The sequence below is a fragment of the Python bivittatus genome, unplaced genomic scaffold, assembly GCF_059951505.1.
Source record: "Python bivittatus isolate LINGU-HERP-01145 unplaced genomic scaffold, Pbiv_v1 ctg000020_np1212, whole genome shotgun sequence".
Lineage (NCBI taxonomy): Eukaryota > Metazoa > Chordata > Lepidosauria > Squamata > Pythonidae > Python > Python bivittatus.
The window spans coordinates 54996789-55019762 of record NW_028277030.1 but is presented as its reverse complement, the minus strand read 5'-3'; the positions used below and the strand labels follow the sequence as shown (position 1 = coordinate 55019762).

At 37.7% G+C, this 22974-nt stretch overlaps 1 protein-coding gene across 1 annotated transcript in view; it reads left to right on the top strand.

Annotated features, from left to right (window-relative positions):
- ASCC3 (activating signal cointegrator 1 complex subunit 3) overlaps positions 1-22974 on the top strand; it is a 234016-nt gene that overhangs the window by 100469 nt on the left and 110573 nt on the right. The window contains exons 14-16 of the mRNA XM_007421586.4: positions 9084-9218; positions 22138-22329; positions 22653-22877. Coding sequence (XP_007421648.2) covers positions 9084-9218; positions 22138-22329; positions 22653-22877 — 552 coding nt within the window. The remainder of the gene's footprint in view (positions 1-9083; positions 9219-22137; positions 22330-22652; positions 22878-22974) is intronic.

Here is a 22974-nt window from a genome sequence, read left to right as displayed (position 1 = left end):
ATTTGTTATTCATTCTGGTTCTTGAAGTTTTGAATAGAGACGTAAGACAAGATGAGAGAATTGCTGGAGTGAAAGATAAAAAAAGATATTCACTGATGACTTGGTTCTAATTTTGGAGAACCCTTTAGGTGGGATAGATGTATTAATGGAAAAAACTAAGAGAATTTGGTGCATTAGCTGGATTTAAAATTAATAAGGAAAAAACAAAGACACAAAGAATATGAAGATGGAAGAACAAAAAGAATTGTCTGTGAAAACTGGTGATAAAATGTGATAAAAAGGAATTTGAAAATGAAATATGTACAAATGATGAATATATGATTGCTAAAATGTATAAACCTTTGTTAAGATTTGAAATGGAGGAACAGCAAGCTAAAGAATGTATGTTAAAATGGGCCAAAAGTTTTGGTTATAATATTCAAATAGATCAATGGGAGAGAATGTGGTTAAAAGGTCTGAAATTCACATTGTTTTACAATTTAAAAGAAGACTTTTTAAAAATGATGTACCATTGTATATGACACCAGAGAAATTGTCTAAGGTGTATAAAGGTACTTCTAATCACTGTTGGAAATGTGAAAAACGTGAAGGGACATTTTATCATGCATGGTGGACTTCTGAAAAAGCAAAAAGATATTGGATACAAATATATATGGTGATGCAGAGAGTTTTAAAAATTAGTATTCCGATGAAACTGGAACTTTTCTTATTAGGACTTATGGACACTCAACTAGAAAAGGCTCATTGATGATTGGTTTTATATATGGTAACTGCAGTGAGGTTATTATATGCACAAAGGTAGAAGACTACAGAAACACCAATAATGGAGGAATGGATTGTAAAGATGACTAAGTTTGCAGAAATGGCTAAATAGACTTGTTTGATTAAGGAGGGAACTACAATTATTTTTATAAAAGACTGGAAACCCTTTATAGACTTTTAGCGGACAATGGATAAAAATGAACTGCTGATTTCAGGATTTATTGATTTTAAAAGTTTGTTTAGGGGAATATGATATGCAATATGGGAGGGTGGAGATGGTAAGTGCTATGTTTGTGACTGCTGCAAAGGAGATCAGGTGGCTTCTGTAGATACCTTTTTCCCCTTGCTTTTTTGTTATTCTTTATACACACACACACACACGTTTATTACAGCCCTAAGGCCAGATTATTCTTTACATTTTCTTTTACCCTTTTATAATGTTTTTCTATTTCTTCTTCTATGTTTCTGTAGTTTTTTAAATCTTTGTAAAATCTTATTTTAATACAAATTATTTAAAAAGAAAGAAACAGTAGGATGTATTGGAGGTAGAACCTGCAGGTCTGGAGCAGTCAAGTAATCAGCTGTCTGTTGCAGAAACACAGGAATAGGCTGTTACTTGATTTAGAGCTTGAGGAGCAGAAGATTCTCAGCCCTTGCACACACAAAAAGATCAAGCAAGACGTTTTATGAGGCTCCTCCAAAGAGAAAAGTATAACTTAGAAAAATACGAATCCTTGAGTTAGTTCTATCAAAGAAGAGTTTGGGAGTCAGGCTTCAGTTGGCAAACAGCTTTCCAACTTTAGACCTGACTTCCTGAACATGTGTTGCTTCTGACTGATATAAGACTACAGTCAGTTCTGGTTCCTGGATCTTGGGTTTGTCTGAATGGAACTTGGCTTCTGAAGTAAGTTTGTTTGTTTTCTTGAGCTCTCACATTCCTGTACAATGGTGAGATTTATAGCCATCATGAAGATCTAAATCTAAGCCTGACTTTCTGCACTTGAGATTGCTGGCACAGAATATCTTGCCTGTTGAATATAACAGTAAACTAAACTACATTGGCTGTCTTTGTTAAAATGAATGATCTCAAAATCATCTATAGTATATTGTTCTACCAGAGGCCTTGATACTAAGGGAGAACTCTGACTATTTCTGTCCATCGACAGAATGACATTCATTAGAATATTTTCCTCACCCTGCAGCCAGCAAATCATGAGATTTCGAGGGCAGATTTTGAGGCATTGAGAAAAAGGGAAATTTATGAATGATCTGTTTTACCACCATACCATTGTAAGTAGTCCAGAAACGAACCTAAGCTGTGATTGGTTCTCTTGTTTCTCCCCCAACCCCCATTTTAAGGCTAATAGGCATGACATTCTTTTACGAATTAAAGTTGGAAGTCCTAAATTTCATGTTTGTTCTTTAAAACATTTGTGCATCTTTTTCATGGAGTAAGTTTAAACAGTTATGGTTCTGTTCAGATTTATGGGCTATGAAGTGATCTAAGTGCAGTTTAGAAGTGATCTAAGTGCAGAAATTGGAAGTAGCTTTTACCAAGTTAATAGGACTCAGTATAGGCTGCTTCCTAATATTCTAATGATGACCATATTGCAAATAAGCTAGCAGGATCACAATGTTCACTTAGATGGTAAAAGTTCATATTATGTAATTTCACAACATGCAACAATACAAATGTAGTAATAAGTTGCTCCTATCAGTAGGGATAATCACAATAGTTCTAAAGATCAGCACAAGAGAACATCTGGGAAATAGTAGAAACTGAAAAATTATGGTTCCACCACTGAGTTAGTTCATAAAGAAAAAAACATAGATGCTCCAGTCTTAGATTCTGGGCAGTAGAAGAGAATGGGGAATATTAAAAGAAATAAAGTGAATTTTAGCACTTTGATTCATTAAAGTTAATGTGACAATTTAAAACAGCTGTGCTTTATTTTAAGCTCTTGCAGAAGCTGGAAAAAGAGGTACTGCTTTAATAAACAGTAGAGGAGTATTGTGCTTGCATGAGGTATTATGTACCTATTCCAAATAATTTCCAAATTATACCTAATAGTAACAGCAGCTTAACAGTAGGATCAGTTATCCAGAGAATGATGGGTTCCCTTGAAGCAGAGAATAAACTACTGTCTGTGGTGGATGCTTTGATTTGAATGTCCTCCATGGATCAGGGGATCGAACTCATTGACCTAAATATTTTGCTTTAACTATATGATTGCAGGGGTTTACAGAACTCTTGGGAGACTCTAGCACATTCACTTCTGCTTGGCTAGAAATGTGAGGTTGCCAAAATAGAGTAGGACAGTGGATGCCAAAGTGCTTATCTTGGGAGAGTTGGTTAACGGGCTTCTAAACAAACAAACAAATGTGGGAACACATTTAATTGGCTTCGGTACAACAAAACAAGGATATACATTGCAGCTGAAATGACAGAGTGATGTCAGAGTGGGAAGAAAACTATGGTTGGTGCACATTTTATTGGTTGTAATGTGACAGGACAAAGAGACATGATAGACAAATGATGTCAGTATGGGAAAAAAAGAAAACAAATATTATTCAACAACATTATTCAAAAATACATGACGTTACCTTGATTAATCTATTAATTGGGAAACTCAACCTAGACTGGATTAGCACATGGCTGTGAATATTGATATAACAATCAGCAAGGTGACTTTGCAAATACTCAGGTTAAAACATAAGTGTTGGTGGTTAGACTTAGTTGCTTTTTTTTTTTAATCAAAGACATAAATATCTTTTCCTAAGTCCATGTTCCAGTATTATGAATCATAGCAATGGAACATTATATATTTTTTTCTTTTGCTTCTTGCTTTATCTTTTGTTCTAATGAGTGTTTCTATTTAATAAGTGTATTATATTTTAATATGCATTTTAGTAAGCCATTTGAAATAGCCTTTCTTGGAAAGTAGGATAAAATATTTTTCAATCAATCTAATAATTCTACTGTTACGTATGCTAAAATTCAAATCTATAACTTATGTCCATTTAAAAGGAGGATTGTGGTATTTTTGTTATGTTTGTAACATGCCATTGATCTTCAGATGATTTCTGTATAATATCCTAGTAAAAGATGAATTCTCAGCAAATGTTTTATCTAAATCACCATGAATAATGTGGATCAGTAATGCTGTGCCTGTAAGTTTTTCTAAATACAGTGGTACCTCTAGTTACGAACGCCCCTACTTACGAATTTTTCGAGATACGACCAGCTCCGGCCCCAAAAATTTACCTCGACTTGCGAACTCGCCTTGACTTACGAACCAGATCCGCGGCCAGTTTCCGCCCATTCCACGTGGCCCACGGCCGTTTTTCTGCCCGTTCCACGTGGTCCGCGGCCGTTTTTCCGCCCTGCCGCATGGTCCGCGGCCATTTTCCACCCCTGACACGTGGTCCGCAACCATTTTTCCGCCCTGCCGTGTGGTCCGCGGCCATTTTTCCGCCCCTGACACGTGGTCTGCGGATGCCGGAACGGATTAACGGTAATTACATTGAACCTTATGGGAAAATTTGCCTCGTGTTGCGACCAATTCGAGTTGCAACCAGAGTCACGGAACGGATTAAATTCGTAACTCAAGGTTCCACTGTATCCTGTATTTTGTATAGGAAATTGTAATGAAGCACTGTGGTAGGTAAGTATCCAAATCAGTAGGTATTTGTATGCTGTGTCCCAAGCTGGCAGGTGGATCAACCAGAGAAAAGACACCTGGATAGGCCAGCTGATATAGTGCTGGCTGCAATCTATACTGCCTTAGTGAATGTTAAGGGGACAAGGACAGCTCTGTAAATCCAGACAGCAGGAAGAAAAATTTGTACAGCGCAATGAATAAAGATGTCTTGCTTATCACCTAGCTATTTTATGGAACTGAAAGGAAATTGGGTTGTAACTTGTAAATAGTTTACTTTGGGTGGCCAGGTACCAAGGAAAGATTTTGGAATTCAGAGGGATTGTAGAAGTTCATGGTTAAAAAGATTTTCAGTTTTTACAGTAAGCATGAATAATGTTGTAATGGAAGAGGGTTCAAAGCTGATGTCAAGCTTTGAAAAAAAAATGTTACTAGATAATTATTCCACTAACAAGTTGCATTCGTGGGTCAAAAAATATAAATATTAATCCTTTTTAATTCTGAGTCTACTTATTAAAAATATGACCTATGAGCTCAATTTCATATTTTTCAATAGTATTTTCTCATCTATATGCATGTAAGTGTGGGGTATGTCTGCACATATGTTTGATTCTTTCTGCCTTTCAGATTTCATCACAAAAGAAAGTTGTATCTTCATTTGTATTAGAAGCACTAAGCCACCAATGTGTTTCAAGTGTCTGGCATAAGGTTACAATCAGGAAAACAGACATGGAAAGGGGTGGAAGGAGAGTGGTTTTCTTATATTTCTGCTATCCCAACCCTCCAAAATAATTACCCTTACAGTTGGGCACCCTGCTAAATAGGAAAAGCTATGGTGTGGGTGGAGAATTTTCAAAATTTGTTTGAAAGCATTGGCCATTAATGGGAACTCCATAGTGCCACCTCTGACTCTCAAATTAGCTTTTCAGGAAAATGCAACAGATGTCATCTATAGCCTACCCTGTCTATGTCCATGTTTGCAAAGACAACCTCTAGTTACGTGTATTAGGTCATCTATTCAATTAAATAAAAGACTGAGTACATTATGGCATCAATATTTCTATGATGCTTCTTTTTGGTTTCCAAGTGTAAAATAACACTTTTACTTTGCTTTATTTTATACCATCTCATAACAAAACAAGTAATTAAAGGCAAGAAACTGTTTACTGCCTTCATAGATCTCAGTGCGGTTTTTGATTCCATAAACAGAAACATTCTGTGGAAGAAGTTGATCACCTTAAACGGGTAACCCAAACTCTTACTCCTAGTTAAGGCTCTCTACTCAAACACCCACTTGAAAGTCCATATGGGTGTAAATGATTCTCTAACTCAGAGTATACCTACCCATAAATACAGGGTTGTATTTTAGCCCCAATGCTTTTTAACATCTATGTCAACAATATTCCAGGATTCCTGTATGAATGTTTTGAACCTGAGCCATTTCAGATTCAGAACACTGTCTTCAACATGGGCAGTTTCTAACATTTTGGAAATCTAAAATGTTTTGAACTCAGGACAATTTGAAGTCAAAGCAATTTATGTATGACTAATTAGCAATAATAAAAAGACGTAAGATAAAATCTCTGGTAAAACTAAATCTCGATATGTCTTCAAATAACTGTCCACTACCTTAAGCTGAATACCACTGATTTTATTTACAAACCAAAATACAATTCCATCAAAAATAAAGAATAATTTCTCCTGAGCCCTTTGGCTGATGGATAAGATAAAACTTTCAGTAGAATGGCAACTGAAGGCTGTACTGTTAATATAAAATTGAAATATCACTATAATGACACAGCAGAAATGTTCTATGTCATAGTTATAAAGATTTTGACTAAATTTTCAAGCCTCCTGGGAGACTTGTGAAGATGGCCTGTTCCCACAGATAACTCAAAATGCTCAGCTTTATGTTCCAAAGTTAATATTTATTAATATTGACCATCCTGGAAGCATTTCAAACTTGAAACGTTCCTGTTTAAATTTAAATTGAACATTTTGAACTGGAAGTGAAATGTTTCAAATTCAAAATAAAATCTTTTGAATTTGAAATGTTTTGCGTGCCTCTACCTACTACCAATCAAAGAGATCATGATCAGAAGTGAATTTCAATTAAAGTTATGTGACTGATGTTTTAAGTGATAGGAATCTTGGTCCTCATGCGATGCAAAATAGTTTAGAGGTAAGTTGTACATGATAAAAGTCAAAACCGCATTTCTGACATATTTGTAAAGAGATTTTTGAAATGCTTTAGTTTCAAATTCCTTCTTCCCATAAAAAGTATCATTATAATATTATTGCTTTATACCAAGGACTAGTTAAAAAACAAGATTCCCGCCCCACCCCCAAATATTCTGTAGTGCTAACCTGGAGACATTTCCTTTGTGCTTTGCTTGCATATTTTGTCATTTAAAAGCTTAGTTTTCCTGAAAAAAACTACACAAGCTATCGGCTCTTGAGACACCGGAGCTAGCTTTGAACTTCAGAGTACAGATCTAATTACACAGCTTGTAGCTGTGGAACCACTTTTCTCTATTCCAAATTACTTTTTCCAACTTATTTGCATAATGTAATGCATAGAGGTTAGCCACTGAAATAAAAAAATTCTCTTGACATAGTTAGGACAGGCTGTGTTAACCCTCTTCTGTCTGTAGTGTTTTGTTTTTTCAGCTCATTTAATAGGCTGAATAAAAAGAATGCCTTTTGAAAAATCCTACATGCTGGCCTTGGACCAATGCTGGTCTATGTTTCTTCCTCATATTGTGTTTTTGAAGTAATAATAAATTAAGCCTGCATTCTGCATGCTGAATACCTTGCTAATACAGGAACTGATGCTACTCCCATATCCATATCTGGTTATGGGACAATGGAATCTCCAAAATTTAGCACTCCCCACATGCAGCTTTAGTTTACAAAAAAAGAAACAATTCTTTTCTGTCTTATAGGCTTGTAAAAATTACACCTAGTGTAAAGAAAGTGGATAGAAATACATTTCTCCTTTCCTAATGATAGAACTCTGGGTGACCCATTGAAATGCATTGGTAGCAGGTCAGACAAAAGAAAGTTGTTTTTCACACAAGTGCTTATTGATTTAAGAATCCATTGCTACAGGATATGGTGCCGACTACTGACTCTCAGGGTCATTTTAAAAGAACCTAATTAAACTAATGGAGGCTTGGTGATTTGTGATTGGGAAGTGGATGGCTTTATTCTACTGAGGGACCCCTTCATTCTTCCTAAAGAAAATTAATTTTTATAGTTATTTTTTATTATTATGGTTATTTATATATGATTTTATGTTTTGTATGGCCACACAGCAGAACTCTGGGCTCACAACAACAATAAAACCACAAAGCAATAAAACCATAAAAACAAAGACTAAAACCCAGTGCCTCAGCTGTCCTTCTGGGATACCCCAGCAACCATCCATAGACTTTCATCACTCTACCCTAGCCCCTGGGGGAAAAGCCAGGTCTTTATGGCCTTCTGGAAGGCTAAAAGTGTGGGGTCCTGCTGGATTGTCAGTGGGAAGGTGTTCCATAGGATAGGGGCCGCCATAGAAAAGGCACACTTCCTTGGTCTCACTAGATGGCAATATTTCCGGGAAGGGGCCTGGAATGTGCCCACTCTATCCACCTGGTAGGGCAGGCAGGTGCCCTCAAGGAGAGGCAGTCCCACAAATAACCAAGCCCCATGTCATATAAGTCTTTAAAGGGGATAACCAGCACCTTGAATTGCACCCAAAAAGAAACTGGGAGGTAGTGCAGTTTGCGCAACAGTGGTGTGACACGGGCAAACCAAGGGGCACCCAACACTGTGCGTGCCACCACATTCTGGACCAGTTGTAGCTTCTGGGTGGTCTTCAAGGGTAGCCCAATGCTGAGCATAATGCAGTAGTCCAACCAAAAAGTGACTAAGGGATGAGTGAAGTGAGCAAGGCCTCCCTGTCCAGGAATGGGCACAATTGGTGGATGAGATAAATCTCTGCAAAGGTCCCCTAGCCACGACTGCCACCTGCTCCTTGAGCAAGAGGCACAAGTCCAGGAGGACCCCCAAATTGCATACCAACTCTGTCCAGGGAAATGCAACCCCATCGAGGATCAAAGGTGACATTTCACCAGAACCTGGGGGGCCAAAAACCCAAAGTCAAACCCAAAAGTACTACCATGTGGCATTTTTAGTAGGAGTCTTTATACTCCTTTAAACCATTTAACTTTTCTAAGCCCTCAATGTGCATACTGGTGTTCAGGCTGAATGCTTTGTATCTATTTTTACTTGAGATTTGTTCTCAGTTTTATGTGCACATGATTATGCTTTATGTTTATATGAGCATCAGGGATAATTTTATTTAAATATTCCATTATATAAATTCTTAAAATGTTTTAGTCTACACATAGTTTATTCATATGATACACTTTCTTAGCATTATAACTCTGTTCCTCTCTGAAAGCTAACTGTATATTATAATTTTTAAAGACTTGTATAAACAAATTTATGTTGCTATTTACTTGCTATTCATGTAAGTATGTATCAGAAATATCACTATTTATTTGCTTTGGGTTAGAAGAATTCGTTTATAGATAATCACAAACATTTTGTTGCAGAAAAATAAATATAAAACTTCAATATATCTAAACTTATATTACATCTTTTTTTGTCAAGGTGATGGTGTTTGTTCATGCTCGAAATGCAACAGTCAGGACTGCTATGGCTCTTCGTGAAAAAGCTAAAAACAATGGCCATATTTGCTATTTTTTACCATCCCAAGGTCCTGATTATGGACAATCAGAAAAACAAGTAAGTGAAAGTTTTGTTTGTTTAAAACAAGATCCATTAATGTACAAAATCTCATTAGATATAATAAGAGTTTATGAGAAGCAATGTGGTATAGTGTTTAAGGTGCTGGAAGGAGCTGGCAGACCCACATTGTAGTTCTCCCTTGGGACAGAAGCTGTCTGGGTGACTCTGACCCCTAGATGGGGAGTCATAAAACACCTATCTTCCAACCTGCACTAGACCAGTGTGGCAGATTATGGTTCATAACCGTCAGTGAAGAGATCTTCATCCAGCAGTGGATAACAACAACAGCTGCAACATAGAAATCTATTTTTGAAAATATTAAGGCTACTCTATTTTTGCTCTTTTTCTTAATTATTTGATTGGCAAGTTTTTTTTCAAGGAGCACAGTGACTTAATAACTGTCACTCAAAATTAATGTATGAGTTTTCACCTGCATATCTGTTCCTAAGTATAAAAGGTACTGGAAGGGCTGCTTAAAGCCCATTGCTATTACTTTTTGGCATGTGCCCTTATCTCAACCTCAAAAGATGCCACCTATGTAGGAAATGTTACCAATCTGTTACATTCCCATGCCACTGTTTGTACCATTCTCACAAGGGTAAAACTGGCTTGAGAAGCACCATATTGCAGCTTAGTTCTCTTTTCCCCAGCCTGGTGGCCACCAGATGGATTGGACTACAACTCAGCCCCAACTAGTATAGGGATTGTAGTCTAGCACATCTAGAAGACACCACGCTGAGAAGCTGACTTAGCCTTCATCCTGGAGAAATACTGAGAGCCTCTTACTGCAGTGGTCCCTGGTTCTTGTGAAAGTAATGTCTGGACTCCCAGTATAAATAATTGGGGATTAGAGAGCAACTTTACTTGTTGAAAGAAGGAATAATTTGCTTCGGCATCTAGTTTCCTTGGAATATAAAGCTGAAGCAAAGCATATTCATTCCTCTTTGCCTGATAGGAGAAAAGCTATCTAGATCCAGTTCCATAACTGAACTCTGTCCTCATTGAGCCATCTCATACCCATTCCCTTTACAGTACAGTTCAATTGTCCCTGCTTTTTAAACCAAACTGCTTGTTTGATTAAGTCCAAGTGGCCTAATTTGGTATTCCTCATAGTGGTTATATTTATATTCTTCATGCTTGTTTGAGGGTTTTTTTTTTTTATGTTGAACTTTAGAATCACAAATATAGCTTTTCTTCAGGCAGAGATTCAGCTTTTAACATGAGCAAGTTAATCTAAGACATTTCTATCATCACCACCATCACTACATTCCTACTCCATGGAGAAAAGTAAACCTGCCCCCACTACGGTATTCTTAAAGAATCTAAGATAACTCTCACATTTTAACATCAATTTGTTTGGGGGAAAGGTAGTCTTCTTTTCAGGTAAATACAACAATCAAGAGATTTTATGAGCTTTGAATATCTTAAATTAGCTTACAAACTGGAATGGAGCTGAAATAGATCCCCTGAAAAGGAGTAAGGGTATGGGGACCTAACTTCATCAAAGCTGTTTGCTACAATTTTTGTTCATAAGTTTGCCCAGCAGTTGCAAGAATTTTGAGAACTTACTTTAAGCTAACCATGCTAAGGCTTAAATCCCTGTTCTCACTGCCTAAACCAACTAAAATAAAGCTAATAAAGTTTTTGCCTTATTCAATTACCCAGTTTATTTTTTAACTCTCTTATTTCTTCCCAGCTACATTGCAAACAAAAGATTACTTATAGCGAATTTACGTTAGATGAATATGTTCTGTCTACTGATGAAATTCCACAAAGAAATTTGAGTATATTCATATTTTTCTTTTTGTCGGTGCTTCATGACATGCCATTCTAAGTAAGATCAATTTGTTCAGTAATGTCTACATCTCACTAAAAGATTAATATTTCCTGTAAGTGATGGTTTGCTGCTCAAGTCCTTAAGTTGCTCTCTCATTAGAAATAATTAAAGGAGATACTTCACTGCCTAGTGAGACACATGAACAAAAGAGATGTTTTCATCCATTCAAGTTTTCAGAAAAGAATCATTTATAATTCCTATCAAAATTTGGCTCACTTATGTAAAAGTACTTATGTACATAACAAAATGTACATCAAAGATTTGATTCAGATATGACCTTGTTTTTTATACATATAAATTTTATTAAAAGTTTTAAAAAGAAGATAAAAACTAACAAAAACTAATACAGAGTAAAGAAAGAGAAGGAAGGGAAAGAGAAAGACGAAAGACAAAAGTGTAAAAAGAAAAGATGAAAAGGAATATAAAGAAGCTTCTGATTTCTTTGCAGCAAATACAGGCTGCAAAATTATCTCTTACTCTATGGTTACAAAAAGAAAAGCTCTCTTTTTTCTATTATCTACTTTTGTTCTTAATCATCAAAACCACAAATCATCAGTTCATTTTTTTCTGTTTAATGCAAAAAGTCCAGATATAACCTTGCTTAATGGTTCAGCAGCTTGCTGCTTTTAGCAACCTTTTGTCTATTTTTTTCATCTCTGATGTTATAAATGTTAACAAGTAAATTTTGCTTTTGAAAAAACAATATAATGAATGCATGAAAAGGAAAGGTTTAATGTATGTATAATAAGATGGCATACCATCAACTAACCAGTTGTTCTTGCCCTATATTCAGGTAACAACTTTCCCAAATTAAAAAACTAACAATTTTCTACAACTATCGATCAGTCTCAACCCATTTCACTTGGGCTTCAGGCTGGGATTTAGTACTGAGACAACGTTGGTCATGCTTGCTGATGACTGGCAGAGCCAGGATGGAGAGGGTGCATTCATCCTTATGCTCCTTGATCTCTCCGTGGCTTTTGATACAGTCAACCATAGTATCCTTCTGAGCTGGCTCTGTGGGTTGGTGGCACAGTTTTATGGTGGTTCTCTTTCTTTATCTGCAGCCAATTCCAGTCAGCATTGATTGGTGGTGGAGAGATCACTCCCTAGGCCCTCCTGTGTGGGATGCAGGGTTCTACTCTCTCTCCCCTCCTTTTCAACATCTACATGAAACTATTGATAAGGTCATCCACCAGTTTGGGATTCGGTATCATCACTATACTGATGATTCCCAACTATATCTGTTGACCCCAGGCCAGCCAAGTGAGTCTGTCAAAGTTCTGCCCCAGTGCCTAGAGGCTGTGTGGGTTTGGATGGGAAGGAACTACCTCTGACTCAATCCTACCAAAACCAAGTGGCTGTGGATGTTTTGGCCCCCCAGATCTAGGGATATTGCATCTTTGACCTTGGATGGGGTTGTACTTCCCCATTCAAGGGTAGTGTGTAATCTGTACTCACAACTCCTGATCAACAAACAGGTGGCAGCTGCGGCCAGAATGGCCTTTGCACAATTTTATCTGGTGTGCTAGTTGTGCCTTTACCTAGATTGGGGTGCCCTTCAGATAGTAGCTCATGCCTTGGGCATCTCACAGCCTGACTATTCCAATGCACTGTACATGGGGCTGTCCTTGAAGACCATCCAGAAGTTCCAACTGGTCCAGAATTTAGTGGCGCAGGCAGCGATGGGCATGCCTTGGTATGCCCATGTAACCTACCATGGTAACATACAACTGCACCGGTTGCCAGTTTGCTTCCAGGTGCAATTGATGGTGCTGGTTGTTACCTGTAAAACCCTACATGGCATAGGGCCTGGTTACTTGAGGTCTGTCAATCTGGCAGGGTTGCTGCACTCCAGGTCCCTTCAATTAAATAATGTCATCAGGATCCTGGAAGCACACCCTATCTGTAGCAGCACCTGCCATCTGGTATGAGGTTCCCTCAAGATCTGGATGGCCCCCACCCTGCTATTGTTTATAAGGGATCCTCACCCCTGCCTTTGGCGATAGTGAGAGCCATCTTTTATCTTTTTTTTTCTTCTTTTTTAATTGATTTTATTGTAATTTCCTTGTTTTGGTGGTTGTGAGCTGCCCAGAGTCATTGGAAGTCAGATGGCATACAAATTTGATAAATAAATAAAAAAAGATAATCAATCAACAGAACGTTTACTGATGCCATTATGGTTGTCTTATAATGGGAATATCCAAGGCCACAAAAGATGGTCTCTCCATTCTGCTGTCCATTCTGAATAAAGGTGGACCCACTTGTTTATTTATTAGATTTATATACTACCTTTTCTCCAGGAGCTCAAGATGGCTTACATTGGGATTTTCCTTCATTTTACTTCATAGCAGCCCTATGTGATAGACTGGGCTAAGAAAGAAGAACTAGTCCAAAATTGAGTTTCTGTGGTTGAGGGTCGACTTGAACCTGAGTCTCCCCATTCCTAGTCCAACACCTGAACCACTTTATTATACTGATACTTTGTTACAGGATTCTTCCACTTACCCTTCAACTGTATTAAGTTGATCTAATGTTGCTATGCTAGCAAGGTTATGCTCAAAATCCTACAAGCTAGGCTTCAGCAATACATGAACAGAGAACTACCGGATGTACAAGCTGGGTTTCAAAGAGGCAGAGGAACTAGAGATCAAATCGCCAACATTCGCTGGATCATGGAGAAAGCACGAGAGTTCCAGAAAAATATCTACTTCTGCTTCATTGACTATGCAAAAGCCTTTGATTGTGTGGATCACAACAAACTGTGGCAAATTCTTAAAGCAATGGGAGTACCAGACCACCTTACCTGTCTCCTGAGAAATCTGTATGCGGGCCAAGAAGCAACAGTTAGAACCGTTCTTGGAACAACCAATTGGTTCAAAAAAGAGAAAGGTGTACGACAAGGCTGTATACTGTCACCCTGCTTATTTAACCTATATGCAGAGTACATCATGAGAAATGCCAGGTTGGAAGAATCACAAGCCGGAATTAAGATTGCAGGGAGAATCATCAGCAACCTCAGATATGCAGACGATACCACCCTAATGGCAGAAAGTGAAGAACTAAAGAGCCTCTTGATGAGGGTGAAAGAGGAGAGTGCAAAAGCTGGCTTGAAACTCAACATTAAAAAAACTAAGATCATGGCATCTGGACCCATCAATTCCTGGCAAATAGAAGGGGTAGAAATGGAAGCAGTAACAGACTTCATTTATTTGGGCTCCAAGATCACCGCAGACGGAGACTGCAGCCATGAAATTAAAAGATGCTTGCTCCTTAGGAGGAAAGCTATGGCAAGCCTAGATAGCATATTAAAAAGCAGAGACGTCACCTTGCCGACAAAGATCCGCATAGTCAAAGCTATGGTTTTTCCAGTAGTAATGTATGGCTGTGAGAGCTGGACCATAAAGAAGGCTGAGCGCCGAAGAATTGATGCCTTTGAACTGTGGTGCTGGAGAAGACTCTTGAGAGTCCCCTGGACTGCTAGGAGGTCAAACCAGTCAATCTTAAAGGAAATCAACCCTGATTGCTCATTGGAAGGATCGATAATGAAGCTCAAGCTCAGATACTTTGGTCACCTAATGCGAAGAGAGATCTCTTTGGAGAAGACCCTGATGCTGGGAAAGATTGAAGGCAAAAGGAGAAGAGGACGGCAGAAGATGAGATGGTTAGATAGCATCACTGAAGCAATGAGCATGAAACTGAGCAAACTCAGGGAGGCAGTGAAGGACAGGAAGGCCTGGCGCAATATGGTTCATGGGGTCACGAAGAGTCGGACATGACTTAACGACTAAACAACAATGTTGCTATTGTCAAATGTTAGTGAGAAAGGAACTTTGTCCACCTATACCTTCTGGCCAAGATGGCTGGTATTTTTTCTTACTTCATAAATTTGATTGATTTACATAGGTTTCCTTATTATTGCTTTGTATGACTCTTTTACTGGCACACATAGTTTGGGCTCAGTCAGTTTCAGGGCCAAATGATGAATGTACAGGTAGTCCTTGTTCAGCAACCACTTACTCAGTGACTCTTTGAAGTTATGATGGTGCTGAAGGAGGAGACTTATGACCGGTCCTCATAGTTGTGTCCTTCACAGCATCCCTGCAGTCATGTGATCACAATTCTGGCACTTGGCAGCTGGCTCACAATTACGATGTTGCAGCATCCTGTGGTCACGTTATCTCCATTTGCAACCTTCATTGCCAGCTTCCAACAAGCAAAGTTAATGGGGAAGCCAGCAGGAGATTGCAAATGGCAATCACATGATGTCGCACCTAACAACTTTGTAGGATTCACCTAACGGCAGCAAGTAGAACTGCTGTTGTAAGTTGGTGGAGTCATGTGACATCATGCTTTACAAACCCATTGTTTAATGACCGAGTTCCCAGTCCCAATTACAGTCATTAACAGACTGGACTATCTGTATATTGCAGTCCTCTTGTGAGGTCAGGGTTTAATGTAGCATCCCAGCTGAGAGAGCCAGTTTGCCTTCCATATATACAGATAATAGGAAGGGCTTATGTCATTGGCTGTTTATGAACTTGTTGCCATTTCTCTGCCCCGCTTTACATGCATTCCTGTGTGATTGTATAAAATTGAATTTATCAAAAAGCAACTAAAAATTATAGGACAGATCATCATAGTTATATTAATGATCCTCCTTGCCAGAGAAATACTACACAGGATAATAAACTGGTGTTGATAGGTGCTGAAATGTAATTTGAGGGGCAATATTTTGCATTACGGTGTTGAATGCGTTTTTGGCTGCCACATCGGGTGGGTGTTGATAGGTTTTTGAACTGGGGATTTTACTTTGTAAGCAGCCCAGAGTCATTACGTGTGAGTTGGGAGGCCATATAAATTTTCTAAATAATAAATATATATTTCATTTTTTCTACCCAGATCTTAGGGAAGGAATGTTCCCAGATCTTGGGAAGGATGTTCTTCCTCTGTCAACATTTAAAAAATGTCTTTATGATTTTGATCAGAATAGTAATTCAGGATGGCAATTAATTTCTCCAAAAAGTGTGTTTTGCAACTTCCAGTCTACTTTCTGTTTTGTTACTTTGAATGTACAGTGTCTCCAAACAAGAGCAGCAGAAGAACAATACAGGCTACTTCATTTGCATTGTGCAGACAATAAAAGTAGACCAGAATAATATCTCCAAGTTGAACCAACTTCTCGTAACTTTATGGACATGTCTATGTAATTTTCCTGGCAGAAGTGCTTTGTTTTCTTTTGGGATTTTTTTTTACTTCTGATTGAAAAAGCAAGTGAAGTCCCATTAATTCAAAAAAGCTTATTCAAATGTATCCATCATTTGCTGAATTAATCCTGAGAATTTGAGATCAGCCCAATCAAATGATTCTGTTGTAGTGCTTTTGAAATGTTTTCTTTCTTAGATCCACATAAACGTAATTCATAATAAATATTGTTCTCTTCATGGCCTTGCAATTGAACCTGATGTAGGAGTAGTAAAATCAAAAGGGCTTTTTGATGGCTCTCCTGTTATTGTGCTGGGACTATTGCGACTAGTCCTCCTTTTCAGGCATGATGATCTTAATGCTTTTGACTCTGAATGTGTAGCTATGTTCACTGAATCTAGAGTGGCCTCAAAATCTGGGGAGAGTAGCAAAGATGGATTTGTGAATCCCTTCTCCATGCTTCTTTTATATCAAACAGGCAGTTTCCAGATCATGAACTGATAAGCACTGTACAAAAAAGTTTAGTGCTCATGGTGCCAATCTTAGACAACTGTTTCTGGCATATTTAGCTAGTAAAACCATCCATACTTGAACTTAAATGTCTGAGGTGCTCCTTAGACATTTTATTGGTTGGCTATTTCCAAAAAGAAAAGTAGTAAGTATCCTAAAAATTAGAGAAGTACATAGATCATGTACATCACCAGACTTGTCCTTAGATTTTTGGAATCCAATATAGTGCTTTTCAATAAAGATGAAAAGAAACCATCTACAAAACCTCCATCAATATGTTTAGAAATAATTGTGTAAGATTTGAGTGTGATTGAAAAGCTACGTGGGAAATTGTCTTTTTACTGTACAGTATATGCTTGATAGCATCATTTTAATTCATTTGTAAGTTACTTCTCTGTAAAATAACTTCAGAATACAATTAATGATAGCTCCATAAAATCTATATATAAGATAGCCTCATTATATGTTTAAAAAATTACAAGAGTGTGTGTATGAGAAAGAGAGAGAGATAAGCATTGAGAGCCATCTTGTGGCTTTCTTGTTACTGCATATTATATTCTTGATTGTGTCTGTCTTTCTAAACAAATTTTCTTTTGTTTGGAAATATCTTGATTTAGGATATCTGTATTTCATAATTGCATTTTGTCATCCTAAAAGTAGAAAAAGGTGTTCTGCATGCATAATACTTGTGCGTATAATTGAATAAGGCACATTATGTTTGCTAAAACTGGGTTACTAAATTCTAAAATTCAGAAATTGCTAAATGAGAGCTGGTGCTACAGTGGCATAGTATCTTCCGTGGAAATCCAGTAGTTTCTCACTCTTTTTAATAACTGGATAATTAAGTGTATTCACTGATTAATGTTGATTTTACCCCTGACCCTTATAAAACACATTCTAGAGATCTAATGTGTGTATGTGTGGTATCTATTTGTCTGTGTTTTGACGGAGTTGAGTTCTGTAATCAGATAGTTACAAAAGATTCAGTAAGTGCTTGGTGCATGTGTACATGCTCTCTCTGTGCATTGTATATTTATGTCTATATAGATATGTATGTGTGTATATGCATATGTTTATGTATGTATTCACATAGATACATGTATTATATGTATTGTGTAGATTTTTCTGATAGATATGAAATAGATATCTGTATTCAGCAGATACTGATTTTAATAAATATTTATTTGAAATATTTATTTATTACCATAGAGAGCCAGTTTAGTGTAGTGGTTAAAGGCACTGGGCTATAAGCCGAGAGACTGAATTGTAGCCAGCTGGGTGACTTTGGACCAGCCACTTTCTCTTAACCATAGGAAGAAAGCAGTGGCAAGCCACTTCTAAAAATGCTGCCCAGAATATTTCATGGACTCGTCCATGTAGTTGCCAGAAGTCAAGACTGATTTGAAGGCATTAAAAAAAAAAAATACTACCATATGACTCCAGGTAGATATTATGGTAGCACATCAAAATTGCACTTCTAGACACTTTCTTTGGAATGAAGCTCTATTGTGCAGTGAGATTTCTTTCAGTATAAGAATTGCGGACTCATTCTTTTAGAACCATTGGTGGCTATCACTGTACCCACATTGTAAGACCTTTGCTGAGATCATCATCATCAGAAAATAGGCCAGCTGACTAGTGGATAGTTGTGTTTGCTTGTATTTCCATCACTTGTGCTCTAGTTGTCTATGAGTCTTTTCCCAAAATTGTGGCACCAACCACTGTTTATCATAGGGGCCTATTTGACTTCTCATAGTAGAAGCTTTTAAAGAGATACAGTATATTTTCAGCTTTTGCTTTCCAAGAACTCTGATAGCATTAGGCAGCTGTGTATTCATACATGTAATCCTCAAATTACGACCACTCATTCAGCAACCATTCATAATTACGATGGTGCTGAACAAAGGGGACTTACAACTGGTCCATGAAGTTGTGGCTGTCGCAGCATCCCCATGGTCACGTGATTATGACATTGGATCGTTATTTGCAACTTTCCCTGCCAGCTTCCCATAACCAAAGTCAATGGGGAAGCCAGCAGAGAAGGTCGCAAGTCACTCTCATAATTTGCTCCTGCCACTTTTTCTCCTGAAAAGCCCCACTGTAGCATCCCTCTACTGGCCATATCACACCCACTCACCCACGGCCCCTGCAAGCCCACCCATACTCCTCTGCACCTGCCCACAGCCCTTACCAGCCCACCCACACTCCACAGAGATCTCCTATGGCCTCTGCTGGCTGGCCCGCGCTTCCTAGCGCCTGTCTGTTACACACACCCCTCACACACACCTCTACACCCTTACCTTGGACTCCTGCCTCTTCCCACTTAACAATCTGTGCTGTCCTAGGATTACGATGGCAACCGGGACTGCCAGGATTGCTGTCGCTAAGTGATGCAGTCATGTGACTTTGCACTTACAACAGTATTGCTTAACAATGGCAGTCCCAAACCCAGTCACCATTGTAACCCAAGGACTACCTGTAGTTAGCTTTACAGATGAATGACATTAAACTTAGGCAGAAATCTAAAGCCTCCTGATTTCTATATTTGCGCACACACACGCATACAGAGAGAGAGAGAGAGACAGAGAGAGAGAGACTTATCCAGTAGGCTTGTATAGCGATACTGTACTGTTTTTGACAAGTAAGAGAAATATCTCTGTGAACCAACACAGCTCACTTTACTTTCAAAATCTTTTTAAAATTTTCTGTAACATTGCAATTTCTATATTTACATGTTCTTATAGAATATAGATTCCTTATTTATTTATTTGTCTCATGCCATTTTGGAAAGAACACATAAATGAAAGAAAGCTGGAGATTGAAAATAGTGTAGAGTATCTTTTTGATACTAAGATTAATAGAACGCACTTTATTCCTCAGTTTCAGAATATGTTTCTGATTCTCTTGCTCTTCCATGGCTTTTTGTTCTTTTCAGTATTTTTCCTAGTTAACAACAAAGGAAGGGGAAATGTCACTGTTAACATTAAAGAAAAATGTATTTTTAAATTAAAAACTAATTAAATTCTACTGTTCAAAGTAATGTAGCCTTGCTTTGAGAGCTTCTCTAACCTAAAAGCAGGATATTAATTTAAATAAATAAACTCACATCACTATTACTTAGAAATAGCACCACATTTTTCTAATTCTTCTGTCATGAGCTATGTCTAATTAGAAGAATTGGTTTCCAGACTGATAGAATTTCAAGAGACTGTTACGTAAATAACCAGCAGCAAGCTTCCCCATTATCAGTTAAGAGACCTGCCTTCACACAGTTCATCAGAAGGCTATTAGAAAGAGAATCAGAAAATCTCCACCTTAAATGTACATGGAGATGTCTCAGTTCTGAACTAAAAACAGTTCAGTTATTGTCATTCTTATAACTCCATCCCATCCATCTCTACAAATCTTGTTAAGGAGGACTCTGTTCATGGGGGGAAAAAATCACTTTCAGTTTACACATCTGCAAAGAGCCCTAATGCTAATAATCTTATTCCTTGCCTTTGTTGGTAACTAGTATTGCTCCAGGTGAGAAATGCAATAACATTATATATCTGTGTGTGAAAGAGTAACAGAGAGGGTCCGGGAAAGCAGGCAAATAAGCAGCTTAATGTCCTTCCTAGGTCTGAGAGAAAGTGACTAGCCCAAGGTCACCCAGCTGGCTTCATGCCTAGGTGGGACTAGAACTCACATTCTCCCAGTTTCTAGCCTGATGTCTTAACCACTGCACCAAACTGGCACTTGCACGTGCGCGCGCATGCGCACACATGCGCTCTCTGTCTCACTCTCTCTCTTTTTATGGGCAAGAGGCAGTTATTTCTCCCCCTAAATCCTCCCAAATTAGTGGTTTTCACACTTGATCTTCCATCTGTTATTGCATACTCAACTGATGGAGAAAAAAAAGCACATATGGCAGGCATGAGTTTTGCTATGGGCGGAGTTTTGCTGGGGGGGGAGAAATTAAAGAAAAAAGGTGCCCTTCACCCATTTTTGTAGTGTGAGGTACATATGGCTCTTGAGCTGACAGACATTACCAGACCTGTGTTGTATACCTACAATACTACTGGCCAGAATTATTAGGATTGGGACAATCTATAAATATTTTTAAATATATATATTTAAATGCTCTTTCCCCTCCTTTGACCAAAATGACTCTTGCATTGGAAGGTTCTTCAGCTGGCAAATTGCGGATGGGACAGCATTCATCATAAGGGAAATTTTAGCATTGAAATGTGTAGCTGTCAATACTTTGTGTAGGGTTTTCATTATAGCATTTATTTATAACCTTGTTGTTTACACAAGATTGAACAGATATAATCAGAAACATCTGTAATTGTGATAGAGATTATAGCAGTATTGACAGTCCATTGTATTATGAACAACATTAAATCAAAGTAGTAAGCGATCAGTTACCCTGTACTGTCTTTCTCCAAACTGTTGCAGGCTCACTTTCTTTCAAAAGACTTCCAAAATAAGTAGATTGGGAGCTCTCTGCCATCTTTTAACCTTTGTGGAGTGCCTGTATTATGTTGATAAATATGTATCTGAATGTTGAGATTTGTTTTGTTTTGTTCCTATACAAATTGTGTCAAATTTCATTGACATTCTAGTTTCTCAGAAGATATCCTGAGAAACTAATAGTCTTGAAATAATCTCCATGGTGTCCATACATATGAAATAGGAAATACACATGAAGGTCTAAACTGCTTTTCCAGTTTGGATATTTAACATTCTTCAGTACAGGTTGCTTTGAGGTCTGCTTTTGAAATCTGATGACTTAAACAATTGGTTTTGGAATATGGACTTTCTCTGTTGACCTCAGAAAAGATTTTGGGGGGGGCGGGTATGTTTTGTAGCAATAGTGGCTCAATTTTGGGATGCTTTTCTTTTCAAAAGATAGGGTAGGTATGGGAGTGTGAGGATTCTGGAAAGAATCCTGGAAAGAACCTAATAACCTTATAGAACCTTATATAGGAATTTTGTTGTTGTAGTGTATTTTAATTAATATTTATTCTATTTTAATTACTATTTATTCTTTTTACTGTAAACCACACAGAGTTGCTGTGCAGTGAGATGGGCAGTGACAAATTTGAAATATAAATAAATAAAATAAATAAATATAAATAAATAAATACCTCTCTTCAAATAACAAATGACGCCTAACAGTATTTTACTGTTTGCATTGCTCAGACTCTTACATGCTAAGAACTACCAGTTCTGAATAACGTGTGACTAGAGGTACATTCAGTTTGCATCCTATTTATGCACACATGGAAATCTGTGGAATTTTGTACATGCTAGGATTGCTGTATGTTTTTCTCTAAACATTGTATTAATTTTGTATATATTTCCCTTGTCCATGAAAAGGTGCAGAAGTCCAGAAACAAGCAATTACGTGAAATGTTTCCAGATGGATTCAGCATTCATCATGCAGGAATGCTCCGGCAAGACAGAACTTTAGTAGAAAACTTGTTTTCTCGTGGTTACATAAAAGTCTTGGTTTGTACTGCTACATTAGCCTGGGGTGTCAATCTTCCAGCTCATGCAGTCATCATTAAGGTAAAAGCAGCAGTCTGTCTGTTTTAGCCATTAGACATCCATAAAGTGTCATGGAACATGATTTTTTCACTATTTGCAGAAGAGGGGAGGAAAGATCTCCTGCTAATTATCTAGCAGTGTTGGGAGAGGTTGATTGTTAAACTGACTCTCTCCTTTGGGAATCAAGTTGGAAAGTAAAGATTTAAATATATCACAGATTATAAAAGGATTATCATAAGTACACTTTTGAAAGCCTGTTGTATTTGCCTAATTTTGGTCTCCAGCTCATCTGGTTTATAATGATGTGTGTTTATGTTAATTTTTATTAACTTTTTGTCAAATAGGGAACACAGATCTATGCTGCAAAAAGAGGATCCTTTGTTGACCTTGGAATTTTAGATGTCATGCAGATATTTGGTCGAGCTGGACGGCCCCAGTTTGATAAATTTGGAGAAGGCGTCATTATTACAACACATGATAAACTCAGTCATTATCTGACTCTGCTTACTCAGCAGAATCCAATTGAAAGTCAGTTTCTTGAAAGCCTTGCAGACAACTTGAATGCAGAGGTACATTTTCTTAAGCAATTCTACATGCTTAATATATACATGCCGTTAGAGAACAGTATAAATAAAATGGAGAAGAGAGGGGGGAACAATGCTATTT